Genomic DNA, 14758 nt, shown 5'->3' with positions numbered 1-14758 from the left:
CATATTCTTTGGTACACTGGAACTATTTTAAATAAGTACGATTACATTTGCAAAAATCACCTTATTAGCGCCCCTCGGTGTCACTTTGTATGGGAGCGAGCTGTCAGTTTGTTAGTTTAGTGTCAAACAGTGAAGTTATTTTGCTTTAAATCTTGATTTAAAAATCGAGATGAAAGTGTGTGGGTTCGAAAAAAATATCGCTGTGCTCCAAAAACGAAGCTCTTTCAGATGATGTATAAAAAACGATACATTTTTCAAAATTAAAGAACCCAATTGAGGAAATGCAAACATTAGTCGAAAGATATGGCATCTTAAGAGATGATTGTTTAGAATTTTGAAGGCTCAAAAATATGAAGTATTCAAAAAGATACAAGTCTCTTACAAAAATTTTCTCCGAAATTCGGGCACGGGCAGGCAATAATTATTTTGATTTTCTAGTGCAAATTGTAAACAAACCCGGTCGCTGTCCGATACAAAAATGCGAGGGGTTTCTACCAACGTTAATTACCGGTCAGTGCCAGTCAGATCAAAGATGAATACTAAGATGAAACTGTCGGAAGAAAAACTTTCAATTTTAGTGTCCTCTTTCACGGTCCCTTTTATCCAATGAATACCCCCAGTATGCAAGGTAATTTTGTGGTTTTGCTGCCCCCTCGGTAGAGATAAAATTTTGCGCGCTTTTTGTCAAAACAATCACACCAAAATCAGAGATGTCCCATTTTTTAATAATTACTCGATTAACAACTAATCGATTATTTTTTGTTCGCTGTGCTGTCATTTTTCCACCAATGAGAGTGCAAAACTTGTTTGAAACAATCGGTGATGATCCTCTGCAGAAGTTAATGATTATATCGACATGATATAACCGATTACAAATATTTTACTGTTCGGTTCGTGAATCGATTAATCGATTATTCGAATGAAAATCGGCCATCATTTCAAATATAAGTACCGTACATAAATAATGATACAATTTGAAAGGGACCGGGGCTAATCACAAATTACGCCTCCACGGTAACTGAAATAAACACGAGTGTTCACCGGTTGGTCAGGTTACCGAAAATTACTCTGATTACTTTGAAATTACTTTTATTACTCTCGATTACCGAAATTACTACGATTACTTGAATAATTTTAGGAATTACTTTGGAATTACTAAATTATTCAACGCAGAGAAAATATTTTTGAACATAGCAATATTCAGTATAGTTTCAACAAAAAAGTTGCATTATCTCCCGTCTTATAAAGCAATATCTTTGGTTCAACAATAATCATGCTTTCGTTTCAACAATATTTATTGTTGAATTCAAAAGTGGGATGACCAGCCACGTAACAATAATTTTTTTAAAAGCAAAAATGTTTTTTTGAGAAACAACAATATCTGGTGTTTAAAAGGAACAGAGCTAATTTTTGGACCTAAAATGCTTTTTTTCTTGGTTTAAATAAAAATTTCTTTAGCTCAAAAAATGAATATGGTTGCTTTTATAATTCGTGGTATTTTCTTGTTTTATTTTTTAAATAAGTGAGAAATTGTTTTGATGCATATATTATGTCATAATTGCTTCAGCTCACAAGCTCTATCCAGAAGTTCCGACGATGACAGCTTACCCGAAAAAAAATAACAACAAAAATACATTAAAAAACAATGTAACAATAAGACGAAAATTATTGTCTTAACAATGATTTATATTGTTACGTCTACAATAAATTTACCATGATTTATGTTGTACAAAACAATAAATTTCATGGTAAATGGAAAATTTACAATAAAAAAGGGGGGTTGTTAAGTATCTTAACAATGAAATTTTCGTGATTTTCCCATATAATTTTTTTTCAATAACATTATATATTATTGTTATTTTACTGTTGGTTGGCGAATTTATTGATTAAAAAAAATAACAGTGTACTTTAGAGTGTATGTGTTGGCTTGACAGATCTACTTTATCGACTTTAAAAATAAATCGAAAAAATAAAACATTGCCCCGGGAAGGGAAGGGGGTGGTATGTCTGTTACGGGTGGTCCTTTTTTTACTGGTTATGGATCGAGATTCGATCCGGAACTTGTGAGAAATGCAGGCCAACTCCCCTGCGCTCGATATCCCTAGGTCACGTCTCCTTGGTGGTTGAGCGTCGTTGATAAGTTAATGCATTCGACTGGAGAGAATCGCCCATGAAATATGCTTCCACCTGAGAGTTCTTTCCTGACATCTTCAAGTGGTGGAATTTTTTATTATTATTGTATGATTATTGACTGCACGGAAAAGGTCTCCATTAAGCTTTAGAGAGGGTCTAGGAAGAGCTGCCAGGTGGTTTTATAAAAAATCTGTATCCACTCTATTAAAAAATCTGTATTTTCTGTATTGACGATTTTTTTCTTAATTAATCATGTTTTGTTGTTTTACAAATACAGTGCATACAAAATAACCATAAAAAGTGCTTAACCACCTATTCGGGCTATCGTACTAACCATACGGGATATAATCGCGCCATTTGTGATATCGTCCGTACTTATTTATAAGAGTGATATGAAGCCGTTTGAAAATGTATGGAGATTTTAGTTTCTATTCATTATCTTCCTGATAAGCAGTTTTAAATGCAAAAAAGTGCACGAGTTCATTACTATTTGATATTTTTAATATAGATGAATACAATTAATTACATCATTTGTGTGGTAGTTACACCGAAAAGTCGAGAGATGTCGCCCCGCCAGTGCTGGTAAAATCATTTTTGCAATATGGAGAATATCAGAAAATCCGCAATTTCTTACGAAATACATTTTCAATGCAAGTAAAATGTTTACGAGTACTTGTATTTGTAACATTTTAATGTGCTCGGGCACTTTTCTTGTATTTAACATACATGCTTATATTGGAAATATTCAATTAATACTGTAAATCCCCATACAATCTCAAATCGTTTACTACCAGCTCCATATGCATCCGAAAGCGGTTGGTCCTCTGGTTGTGAATGCTGTCAAAAACACCATAACATGATTAATTGTCGATGGAAATTTGATAGGTTCCCGAGCAGAGGGTGAGAACAAAATTAAAACAAGAATTATGTTGTTTTCATTATTCCTGATAACTCAAATTGATTTCATTTTGATGGAGTTGATGGCCAACAGAAAAAAAAAATGAGAGCTAAAAGATATGCGAAGAATATCAAAATTATAACATATATTGATATTAGTGAGAACTGCTTGATAACTTATTTTGATAAAGATTTTTTTTCTCAAGCATTTTATAAAAATCTGTATAAATCTGTATTGTAATTTAAAAATCTGTGATAAATCTGTATTCTGTATCGGGTCTGTATTAAGATTAAAAAATCTGTATAATACAGATAAATCTGTATAAATGGCAGCGCTGAGGATAAGATATGAGCGGACGCGTACTGCCTAAAGCCCTACAGTAAAAGTATGGACGTCTGTCAAAAGTTGTTCCAATCGAACCGTCAAAATGCACCGCTTTGCTCGATTGGAACAGCTTTTTTCAGTTTTGTGGTGTCAGTCGTCCATACTTTTACTGTAGGGCTTTAGTACTGCCTGGTTTTGAGCCAAACGAACTGTCAAAGCCAGAGCCATACGAGCAGCACCTATCTTATAGCGAATTCGTTTATTATCGGGGTTCCAACCCGGTGCGAAACCGAACTTTTTGTCAGTGCGAACCTCAACCTGAGCTGGGTTTTAAAACAAACGATCAAACTGACGTTTGTCAGAAAACAAGCAGACCCAATCTTGATACCCGATCCAGGTTGGAACTGAATAATAAACGAATTCGCTATTAATTACATTGGCAGTGTTGCTGACCCTCTCATAGTCTGCATGCTTCAATCAGATTTATTTTTATTGTTCGTGAAGTAACCCACAATGAAAATACACCAATATTTAATGTAACAACAATTTTTATTGTAATAGAGTTGTTCATTATTGTTCATGATCGAATCATGTTAACAATAAAATAAATGAAAAATACGATAAAAATCATTGTAACAACATTTTATTATGTACATTCATTGTACAGCTAGGTAGCAGTTTTGCCGTTTTCGGAAGAGTACAACATTATAACAATCATTTTTATTGTCGACAATAAATATTAATGTTAGAGCATTGTTTCCACTGAAAATTTCACTGTAATTTTTTTTCGGGTAAGAGAAACGGGTTTTGAACTCGTCAACAACGATGTGGGTGACACTTTTTTTGTCAGATCTGGAGAGGAACGCGGTTTTGCTGTACTTCCTTAGGATGGCTTGCCCTTTCGATGACGCGTTCAATAAGAAGGTGGCAGTACAGGCTTCTCGAGACACTTGAGTCTCTTCAGAGGGCCGCGCGTTGTTGTCTCGGGTCACAGATGAATTGCAAGTAACGGGTTGTTCGCTGACTTTTGAAAGCCCCTGTAATGAAAGGGAATAACTAGTTAGTTGCACTAAACAAGAATGATTTGATGATAATTTACCTGTGCCTCCCTCCAAGAGTCCAATTCATGAATGAATCTGGTTCGCTCAGCAAGAAACGGCGAAGGAAGGAGTTCCTCAATTTCCTTCCTCTGTATGATTTTCAATGTTTCGATGGTGTAACAATTAAATGCAATAATAATGTTAGGATACCGTAACTGAATAAAAAACGATACTACCTACCGAGAAACGCTTCAATAACTCGTTCGGACATTCCATAATTATTCAATAAATGTATCAACTCGATTTCTTCAACCGACACCTTTTCTACATCCAGTTCTTCAATAATTATTGGATTATCGGAACCGAAACACATTTTGATACGCAAAACTTTACTGGCACGTGAACAAAATGGCGAAGGTTTCTAGCTTCTCCACACTGAACAAAAAATATAATTCAATCAACAATCATGGTACCTGAATTAATTTTATGTTGCCCTTGAAATAAACCATGCGTTTTGTTGAATCAACAATTTCCATGCTTTGGAAATTTGAGCAAGAGAACAAAAAATAATATTGTTATTTAAAAAAAAATTAAAGATGTTTGAACAAAAATACCCCATTGAAACAATAATAAGGCGATCGTTGAGCACAACAATATTATTTTTTGTTTTAAACCATCAAAAATTCTCTGCGTGAATGATTAACAATGTTTCCAAATAAGGAATTGTTTGAGAAATACGATGAAATCCAAGCTCTATTAATAAAAATGAGCTGCACAACAAAAAACAAAACTGGAATCATGTTAAACTCATATTTCAAACTGAGTTAAAAACGAGGTTAAAAAAATGTTTCATTGAAAAATCTGAATTATTGTAAATACTGTATTTCAATATAGCAAGACTTGTCTGTTGCTTTTGTTTTGATTTAGATTTTGACATTTTCGCGCACTGATGCGAATGGCAAAATAATTGGCGAGATAATAATTATAATAAAAATCTCGATTATCGTGCTAAGCGGTGATGGCAAGGGGAGGGGGGGAGGCGGTTATGATTTTGTAAGCAATGCATTAGGTATAGAGCTTTTTGACGTTTAATCGGCGCACACTACTGCACCATTTAAATCGAACGAGTGTGAGCAAGAGGGAAACAGATTAGTGGGAAAACAAACCGTCCATTTATCCATGTGTGCTAGATAGAGAAAGACGATTAAACGTCAAAAAGGTCTTATAGGAAAAAGTTTACGTAAGGAGGGGAGGGGGTTAATTTTCCTCAATTTAGCGTGACATAACGCTTAGATTCGGGTGCATCGAGGATTGCATAATGTGGCCCCTATATATTTTTTTTAATTTTAGTTTTTTTTAATATCTAAATTTGATTTCCATTAACTAAAATCATAAAATTTACATAGAATAATAAAGAATATAATAATTCCAGAGTTCAAATATTTATGGAATAACTAAAATTACTGTTTTCAATCTTTAAAATTACCAAATTATTTTCCAAGCAGTAGGAATTACTGAAATTACCTCGGAAATTACCCATGAATTACCAACAATTATTTTTATTACATTAACATGTCGTTACTGAGTAATTCAAAATTCACTAATTATTTTAATAATTTGTGGTAATTTTGGATTACCGATCACCTTACAAGCTTGGTAGAAACCCCTCGCAAAAATGCAACATGACTGAATCATTAATTTGACACATTAGACCACCTATATGTAGACACCTTGGTATAGACTAACACGGCTAGAAAAAAGTACCCAAAATTAAGTTCTTTTCACTCATCTCAGCGCTATAGAGGTTTTCACGTCTGGTTGTATTGGTAGGATATATGAGAGCGTGTTAGTGAATATCCGAGGAAAATACATAACAAATCGATGTCAAACTCATTTTGACAGATCTACTTTCATATATTTTTTAGGTTAGCCAAAGGATAATAATAATCAACTTTACACGGCGTTGCTGCCGCTAGTGTGCGTGCGTTAAACGTCATTAATCTCTATAGATATTAGTGACGTTCAACGCACGCACACTAGCGGAAGCAACGCCGTGTAAAGTTGTTTATTATTTTCCTCTGGCTAACCTAAAAAATGCATGAAAGTAGACCTGTCAAAATTAGTTTGACATCGATTTGTTATGTATTTTCTTCGGATAATCACTAACACACTCTCACATATCGCACCAATACAACCGGACGTGAAAATCTCAATAGTGCAGGAACTAAAAAGTAGGTAAAGCGGGTCAAAGTAATTTTTTTATTTACTTGTGTGCAGTTCGTATGGAAATTTCCACTAGCTTTTTAACCAAAAGTAAGTTAGTTGTACCCAACAGATTATACTCAACGTTGGGTTCCCACACTTTTCTAACCCTGTTGGGTGGTTTTGCTCCTCTGTTTTTGACAACATTAGAAGGAGAAAAGGAGACAAACTAGTCAAAAGTACTTTTGACTAGTTAGTGAACTTTCCATTGGGTACTTTTTTCTTACCGTGTAGTCAAAAGTAGGTAAAAGTGAACTGGTCGTTGGGGACTTTTTTCTTACCGTGCAGGTTGGCCGTGCACATCATCCCTGCTTGGTCGATGAGGCTGATGTTGTTTTCAAACACGTGCGATGTACGAAAATCGGTAGCAAAACAAAATCCAACTAGCGCGTAGTCGGGAATTTTTAACACAAAAAAGAGGTAGGAGAAAAGAAGAAGCACGTGAAACGATACAAGTCGAGATAATAACAAGAGCCGAATTTATTTTGAATTTCGTCGTTAATTTTGCTTTTCAAAACATTTAAACGGTTGTAAATCACCTATAGAAGCAACTTGAGCTGGGAAAAAGTGTATATATTAAGCTGTATATAAAATTCATAGAGAAAAATCCATAAAAGATAAGCTAGAAAAAAGTTAGGTTAAGTGCGAAGAGAAGAAAATGAGTACACAGACGAGAGTAAACACAAGGACCACTACCCGGTCCCAATCAACAAACCAGCAAACGACTACGACACACGGAAAACAACAGAAAGCAGGAACATCGGGAACGGGAAGCAAAGGCTACTTATCGGAGGTGGCCTTCCTGGAACCGATAGACATCGAGAAGGACGCACCAAACCATCCGGTCAGTGTTGGAAAAATTCTGGCGGGGCTGAAATTCGAGAACTACAAGGAAATTACCAAGCTCGGACGATTCCGGTACAAGGTGGAATTGAACAGAAAGGAGGATTACGCGAGTCTCTTGAAAATAAACCTTGCGGCGCACAACCTGAAGCTGTTCCAGCCAGTATCATTGAGGGAAACGGTATGTTTCATCCGAGGAGTGCCGAAAGAATACACTGAAGAGGAAATAAAGGAGAACATCTGGGCAGAAGCTCCGGTGCTTAAGGTTGAGCGTGTTTTGCGAAAGAGGGAGAGCCAACTAGTTCCCACCTGGAACCTAAAGGTGACAGTGAAGGGAAACAAGGTACCACCCTTGGTGAAGATATACAACTGCGCATTCAGAGCTGAAATGTACGTGTTCCCAATGAAGCAGTGCATGCGCTGTTGGAGGTTTGGTCACCCGGTCAAGCACTGCAAGGCAAAACCGAGATGTAAGAAGTGCTCCAAGTCGCATGAGCTGGAAGGTGAGTGCCAGATGACAACCAAATGTGCAAACTGTAACCAAGACCACCCGGCCGACGATCGGGATTGTGCGGAGCGAATAAGGAGAGTTAATGTGCTAAGGGAAATGCAAAGAACTGGAAAGCCCTACCATGAAGCTGAATCAAAATTCCCTAAGCTGTCAAACAGGTTCGAGCTGTTGGACGAGGATTCCGAATTTCCCGAAGTAGGCGGCGAAGAGAGCCAGCGGCCAGGGGGCGAAGGATGCAGTCAAAGAGGAAAAGCGGCATCTAAGGGAAGGGATACAAGAAGAACATACTCTCAAGCTACGCAAAGGAAGGACAAGAATACGAACGTGGAAACGGAACAGGATACTCAGAATCTGGGCGCGGTGAACTTGGTCAACGCAACGCTAATCGAAAGCATGCTGGCAAGTGTGCGACAGGAACTTATCAAGCAACTGAGGTTGCAGGTCTGGTTGAAACCCCTCATCGAACTCCGAGACCAACTAGCGAAACAGATGAACGCCCCAAGAAGCGAAATAGACACGGATCAAATCCTGATAAAAGTCTTCGAAAAGATAAACGACATTGTTACTGCCGAAACCAACAACAATCCAGAAGAGCAGAGAATAGCCGCAAACAACAACAATGGCCAGTAAACAACTACGAATTGTTCAACTTAACATTACTAGTATCCGACCAAGCGAGAAAAGAGAAGAATTGAAGAAGTTTATGGCAGGTAACCAAATACAAATAGCGTTGCTTCAAGAAATATGGATTAAGGAGGGAGAACCATTCGTAATGAGGGGATTTAAACTAGTGTCAAAATGCAGACCAGAGGGCCATGGCGGCGTAGGAATCCTAGGAGACCAAACGGTCACTCTAGCAAAAATAAAAACACCGGAGTTCAAATGGCTAGAAGTAGTAGCAGCGAAAATCACAGAAGGGTTCGATCCGGTTTCTCTTGTGTCAGTCTACGCGCCCCCGACGAACAACAAAGCGATGATCGACGAAATGGGGAAACTGTTCGAATGGATAGGACAGTTGGAAGGGGAAATAGTAGTTGGAGGGGATATGAACGCTCACCATCGTAGCTGGAGCCCAATCGCAGAAGAATGTAGGAGAGGAAAAGCGCTGAAACACTTGATCGACTCATCAAAGCTGATACTCCTCAACGACGGACAGCCGACAACCATTTCGAAGCCTGGAAACAGAGACTCAGCAATAGATCTGTCGCTAGCGACCGCTGGCATCACGAGGAAAACCACGTGGAGCGTAGAAGAGGAAGACTTCAATTCAGTGCATCTGCCGTTGGTGATAGAAATAAGTAGTGAAATGAAAGTAGTGCAACAGTGTGTTAAAAAGGTTAATCAGAGTAGGGTAATAGAAGCAATTAATTCGATAAGACCGCAGTTCGTATACAGTCCGGAAGATATGCAAGAGTTATTTGAAGAAGTGATAGAAAAGTCATCGTACATAGTGAAAAACAAGAAGCAAAACTATCTAAAAAAGTGGTGGACTAAAGAAATTGACAAACTTTACGCGGAAAAAAGAAATGCTTTGAAAAACTACAACCAGTGTAAAACCAGATCAAACTATATAGAATTGCAAAGAAGAAGAGCGGTGTTCAAACGAGAATTTCGCAAATCCAAGAGAGGTTACGTTAGGGAGCTTTCGGAAAACATAGATGAAAATACCCCGGCAAAACATGTCTGGAATATTGTGAAAGGGATAGATACATCACTAACAGGGGAGTATAGGAAGAAAACAACACTAACACATGAGGCAGGATTAGCGTTCATGGAGCACTACTTTGAGGATAAGGAGAAGAACGTTAGCTACCCTACAGTCGAAACCAAACCGGAGATGCAAGCATACGAAATGGCGCTTCGTGATGAGGAGATTCTGAACGTGTTGAGGGGAAGAAGAACAAATTCAGCAGCAGGAGAAGATGGAATGTCGTACGGCATCCTAAAAGGTTTGTCACCCGGAATGCAGTTGAAAATAAGCGAGATGCTGAGTCGAGTATTTGTGTCTGAGCGAATTCCGGAGAGATGGAGAGTTATCGAGGTGAGGCCGATACCTAAGCCGCATCTAGATCAGTCGCTAGCAAGCTCCAAAAGGCCAATATGCTTGATGAATGTGTGTCTAAAATTAATAAACTCGGCTGTAAAAGATAGGCTAGTGGAATTAACGGAAATAGAAAACCTGATTCCGTCGCGATCCTTCGGATTCAGGAAACATAACTCATCCTCAACAGCGATCAATTATGTAGTAAACACAGTACTGGAAGCAAAGCAAGAAGGAAAGGAATGCATCGTTGTTTTTCTGGACGTTTCGAAAGCATTCGACTCAGTTGACACCACTAAACTACTGCAAACCCTAGCAGGGATGTCTATCCCATCGAAACTGATCAGCTGGCTGTACACCTACCTAACGAAACGGGAATTGCTGCTAAAAACGGAAGAAGAAGGAATCAGAAGGAACGTCACCGAAGGCCTACCGCAAGGTTGTCCGCTCTCGCCTATCCTTTTCAACCTATACACGGCATCACTCCACGATGTAGAACGAGAAGGGTGTGAGCTGGTACAATTTGCCGACGACTTCGCCATCATTGTGATAGGAGAAACGCTGGAGGATGCGGCGGGCAAAGCAAACGGAGTCCTGTCGGATTTGCATGAAAAACTTCTCTCGAGGAATCTGAAGCTGAGCCCAGCGAAATGCGCGGCGGTACCGTTTTCCAGGAAGGATCCCAGTCGACTGAGGATAAAAATCAAAAATCAACCCATAGAGATAACAAACACCCACAAGTACCTTGGATACGTAATAGATCGTGAGCTCTGTCATCGAAAGCACATAGAGGAAATACGGAACAAAGCAGCCAAAAAAATTCCACTGATAAAACTACTAGCGGGAAGGAATAGCCACGCCAACCCGGAAACACTAGTAAAAGTTGGGAACGCTTTGGTGAGAAGCCGTTTAGAATACGGAGCAAGCATTTATGGCAGCGCCGCGAAAACCAATCTGAAGAAGATCCAAACCGTTCAAAATTCGTACATACGAATTGCGATGAGATACCTTCCTTCAACGCCGGTGCACGTCATGATCTCAGAAACTGGACAGATTCCCATGGACCTACGGATAGAGCACCTAGCAAAAAGGGAAATCCTGAGGAGCACATACCATCAAAACCCACTCTCAAAGTTTATCCAACGAACCGTTGATAATGAAAAACCAAACGGATCATACATAACGCTTGTGACAGACAAACACGTCGATGTGATTATGCAACTTCACCCAAAAAATGAGGAAATCAGCAAATTAACCCGCCTACAATACTTCCCGAAAGTTGATATGTCGTATCACGTTCGGAGCACGCTAACAAAGGACCAACAGAAGAAAACTAATTTACCAGCACAGCAGTGGCAGAAACTATACATGGAAACTATCAGCACAAGATACCAAGGATACAACAGGATCTTTACCGACGCGAGTAAGACTAGTTCAGGAACGGCGATAGCAATGTTCGACGAAACATCCAAGACCAGCAAAGCGGATAAAATAAATGACAATTTTTCAATAACCAATGCGGAGCTGCTAGCCCTGCAAAAGGCAGTGGAGTGGGCCATAGAAAACAATATAAAGCAAGCGGTTATCTTGACTGACTCAGCGAGTGCATGCGCCATCCTGAGGAACAGGAAGGAAGTCCCAGACAACTACATAGCCAGCAATATAGTTGAACTATTTCAAAAAGTTGAATGCCGAAACTTGAAAATCCAATGGATCCCGAGCCACTCAGGAATCCAGGGCAACGAAATAGTAGACGGAAAAGCAGTTAGGAGAACAGAAGGGACCCAAAGCATACACAACTCAATCACCTTCGGAGATGCGATAGTTCTAGCAAAAAAAGAATCGTGGGAGGAATGGAGAAGAGTCTTCGAAGCTACGAGTCAAGATAAAGGTAAATGGTACAGATCAGTACAAGCACAACCACGCAGGAATATTTGGTTCAAAAACTTGATACTATCAACGGAAGAAAAAAGAATCATGAGCAGGATAAGAGCAGGGCACACCCTAACGAAAGAAAGAAAAGCGATGTTCAAAATGGAACCAAATGACCGATGCACCGAATGCGATGAGACGGAAAACCTAGAGCACATATTGTACATTTGCCCGAAATTCAACCGTATCAGAAGCAAATTCCCAGCACTGGAATACTGCATGCCGCTCGTCGGGATACTGCAAGATGAATGTGAGACAACGATGAAGCAGATCACCCGCTTCATTCAGGAAATAAAATTACATCTATGAATCAAAACCAAGAACACCTGGCAAGATGGACCAACCATGGTCTTAGCCGTCATCAGACAACAGCAAACAAAAAAAAAAAAAAAAAAAAAAAGGTAGATTTTTAAAGTTTCTCTTGAAAAAGGGCAGTTTATTCGAGATTTTAGGTATTTCCAGTATCGTTAGTATGTCAAAATCCTTGGTGAAGAAAGCTTTAGCCTTAGTGGAAGAAGGCCTGTCTGATTCTTTAAAGAAAAAGGAAACATCTAAAGGTAGGGGGAACCCCCGGCACGGAAGTCCGTATTTCAGAATATAAATAAACGAATCTCGTTTTCGTTTTTGCGGTGTAGCTACACCGGTGCTACACTGCCGAACACCGAAAAAATTTAGGGTGTAGCTATCGGTTGCACCTTTGTTTACAAACAAATGATGATGAACTGTCAATGACTCGCACTTATTGCTGCTTACACTACACCGGTGTAGTGTAGTAAAAACGAAAACGACATTAATTTGTTCATTCCTTTCAGACAACAAGCGCAAATCGGAGGAATCCGATATCATGCCACGGCATCACAAAATGGTGCGATATGTGGGCAAGAAGGGCCGCAAGGAGGCCAAAGATGTGCTGCGACGGGCGGACGCTCTGACAGTCATGGAAGTACGCAAACGGATACAAAATCGTAAGGATAACACCGAGGACAACGTGCGAAAGCTGCTTCTGCTGAGTTCGGCCGATATAGGAGAGGAAGCTGGCGCCAAGGTAAGTTCGTCACATGAGAGGTGGACAACGCAAAAAGTTAGATCTGTATTTTTCTTTCTAGTTGGTCAAACGAGCTCAGACCGGTCGGTACGTTGTCAAAGCGGACGAATTCCGTGACAAAAAGGACACCAGCAAAAGTGTGTTCGATGAGGAGGATTTCGAGAAGTTTGAGCAGGAATTGTTTTGCAGTGTGTTGAATCAATAAAGTACGTCTTTCTAAGGTAAACCAAATGACATTAGTTGTAAGCAGAATATCACCGTTCAAATCAATGGAGGGATTTCGTCTTCGTTAATCTCTGCCTGCGGATTATTTTTGCTGTTATTGACGATGTTCTTATAATCAACGGTTCCCTTAAGTTCTTGTTTTCCTCTGTTGTTTGGTTGAATGGGTTCATTCTTCATCCAAGCTGGAAAAAAACGTTGTTATGTAGTTGCTCGATAAGCTCATATCATTTGACTCAACTAACCCGGCTTTTTCGGTAGATCGAACCCAACGTTCTGCGGATTTAATTTAGGCATCACGATCAACATGTGCCCCGTAGTCGTGGAACGCTTGCAGAAAGACGTAACCGTTTTAATTTCGTCTTTTAGGGCCAGTTGAAAAATGCGCCCTTTGATCGTTGCCCTGATGTAGTTTGGTTGGGCGTCTACTTCGATGTATGATGTGTCCAGATACCTAAGAATGCACAGAAGGATTAATTTCAGTTTTTTTCCTAATGCCAATTCAAATATAGAACACACTTGTAAACATGCAAATTCAACTCGTATCGGTCGTCTTCGTCGCGAAAATCAAACCTTATCTTCGGTTCATTCAAACTGTAAGGTCGTCCACACTTGGCGAAGAGTATCGGTTTCTTCCTCTCCCCATTCTCCAAATCCCCCAAGGTCACGCTGGGTTTCCCCTTCGCTTTCTGGGAGTGCTTGGCCATCTGAATCCGCGTCTCCGGGCAGTGCTCACTTTTTTGCTGCCAAAATTGAGCGGAACGTTCATCATCGTCCAAGTCCCTAACGTTGTCCTCCTGCGCCCGAAGCGATTGAGCCACCCGAATTTTCTGTTCATCCCGTTCGATTCTATGGACGTGCTCGAGTTGGATGATCCTGTCGCGATTCGCTTTGAAGTTCTTCGTCGCCTTTAGTAGATCCGTTCGGGTTATTTCCAATCCATCGAGCGTCTCCAGCTGCGGCAGAGCGCACATAACGTAATCTCTATAGCCGGGATAATCGGTGCAGGGATTTCCGGTCAGATAGAGATCCCTTAGGTTGTAGTTGTCTCTCAGGGATTCGACCGAAGTCAGTTCTCCTATGAAATTCAACGTCAAATCTAGCTTGTTCAGTGATTCCAAACCCTGCAGGTTTTCGATTCGCTCGATGTTGTTCAGTGCCAAGTTGAGATATTCTAGTTTCTTAAGTTTGTGTAGATTTTCGATTTTTGAAACCAGGTTCGATTGCATAAGGAGGATCTTGAGGTCCCGACACCAGTTGCCGATGTGTTCGATTCGGTCGATGTCCTCCTGATGCAAGGACAGTTCTTCCAAGGTGCTGATGATGAGTTCATTGTGCTCGGAACGTTTCCGAATCAGTTGCTCCGTTACTGAGGGGACATAACAGAATTTTATATAGGTAATTGAATGAGATCATACGAAAATTATCAGTTGACTTACTTCGAACCATGTTTGGTGAAATACTTGCTGCATGTATGTCAGGATCAATAGCAAACGGACGATTCTGA

The 14758-nt window shown here is 39.6% G+C and overlaps 4 protein-coding genes across 4 annotated transcripts in view; 1 reads left to right on the top strand and 3 right to left on the bottom strand.

Annotated features, from left to right (window-relative positions):
- Cdk5alpha (Cdk5 activator-like protein) overlaps positions 1–14758 on the bottom strand; it is a 572471-nt gene that overhangs the window by 7966 nt on the left and 549747 nt on the right. The gene's annotated exons all lie outside the window — the stretch shown is intronic.
- On the bottom strand, positions 1553–4768 carry LOC135707677 (uncharacterized). The gene is made up of 4 exons (XM_065229527.1): positions 4636–4768; positions 4455–4582; positions 4151–4392; positions 1553–1607 (listed from the first exon to the last, which is right to left on the bottom strand). The coding sequence occupies exons 1-4, from the start codon at positions 4766–4768 to the stop codon at positions 1553–1555; spliced, it is 558 nt and encodes a 185-aa protein (XP_065085599.1).
- On the top strand, positions 12391–13245 carry LOC135707748 (uncharacterized). The gene is made up of 3 exons (XM_065229630.1): positions 12391–12541; positions 12797–13029; positions 13091–13245. Exons 1-3 carry the CDS (start codon positions 12457–12459, stop codon positions 13232–13234), a joined length of 462 nt encoding a protein of 153 aa, XP_065085702.1. The 5' UTR covers positions 12391–12456; the 3' UTR covers positions 13235–13245.
- tilB (touch insensitive larva B) lies at positions 13246–14741 on the bottom strand. The gene is made up of 4 exons (XM_065229629.1): positions 14691–14741; positions 13771–14620; positions 13497–13705; positions 13246–13436 (listed from the first exon to the last, which is right to left on the bottom strand). The coding sequence occupies exons 1-4, from the start codon at positions 14698–14700 to the stop codon at positions 13291–13293; spliced, it is 1215 nt and encodes a 404-aa protein (XP_065085701.1). The 5' UTR covers positions 14701–14741; the 3' UTR covers positions 13246–13290.

The sequence above is a fragment of the Ochlerotatus camptorhynchus genome, unplaced genomic scaffold, assembly GCF_037179485.1.
Source record: "Ochlerotatus camptorhynchus isolate MF236.1 unplaced genomic scaffold, CSIRO-AGI_Acam_v1.1 ptg000316l, whole genome shotgun sequence".
Lineage (NCBI taxonomy): Eukaryota > Metazoa > Arthropoda > Insecta > Diptera > Culicidae > Ochlerotatus > Ochlerotatus camptorhynchus.
The sequence above is the reverse complement of the archived record's forward strand: the minus strand, read 5'-3'. Positions and strand labels throughout refer to the sequence as shown.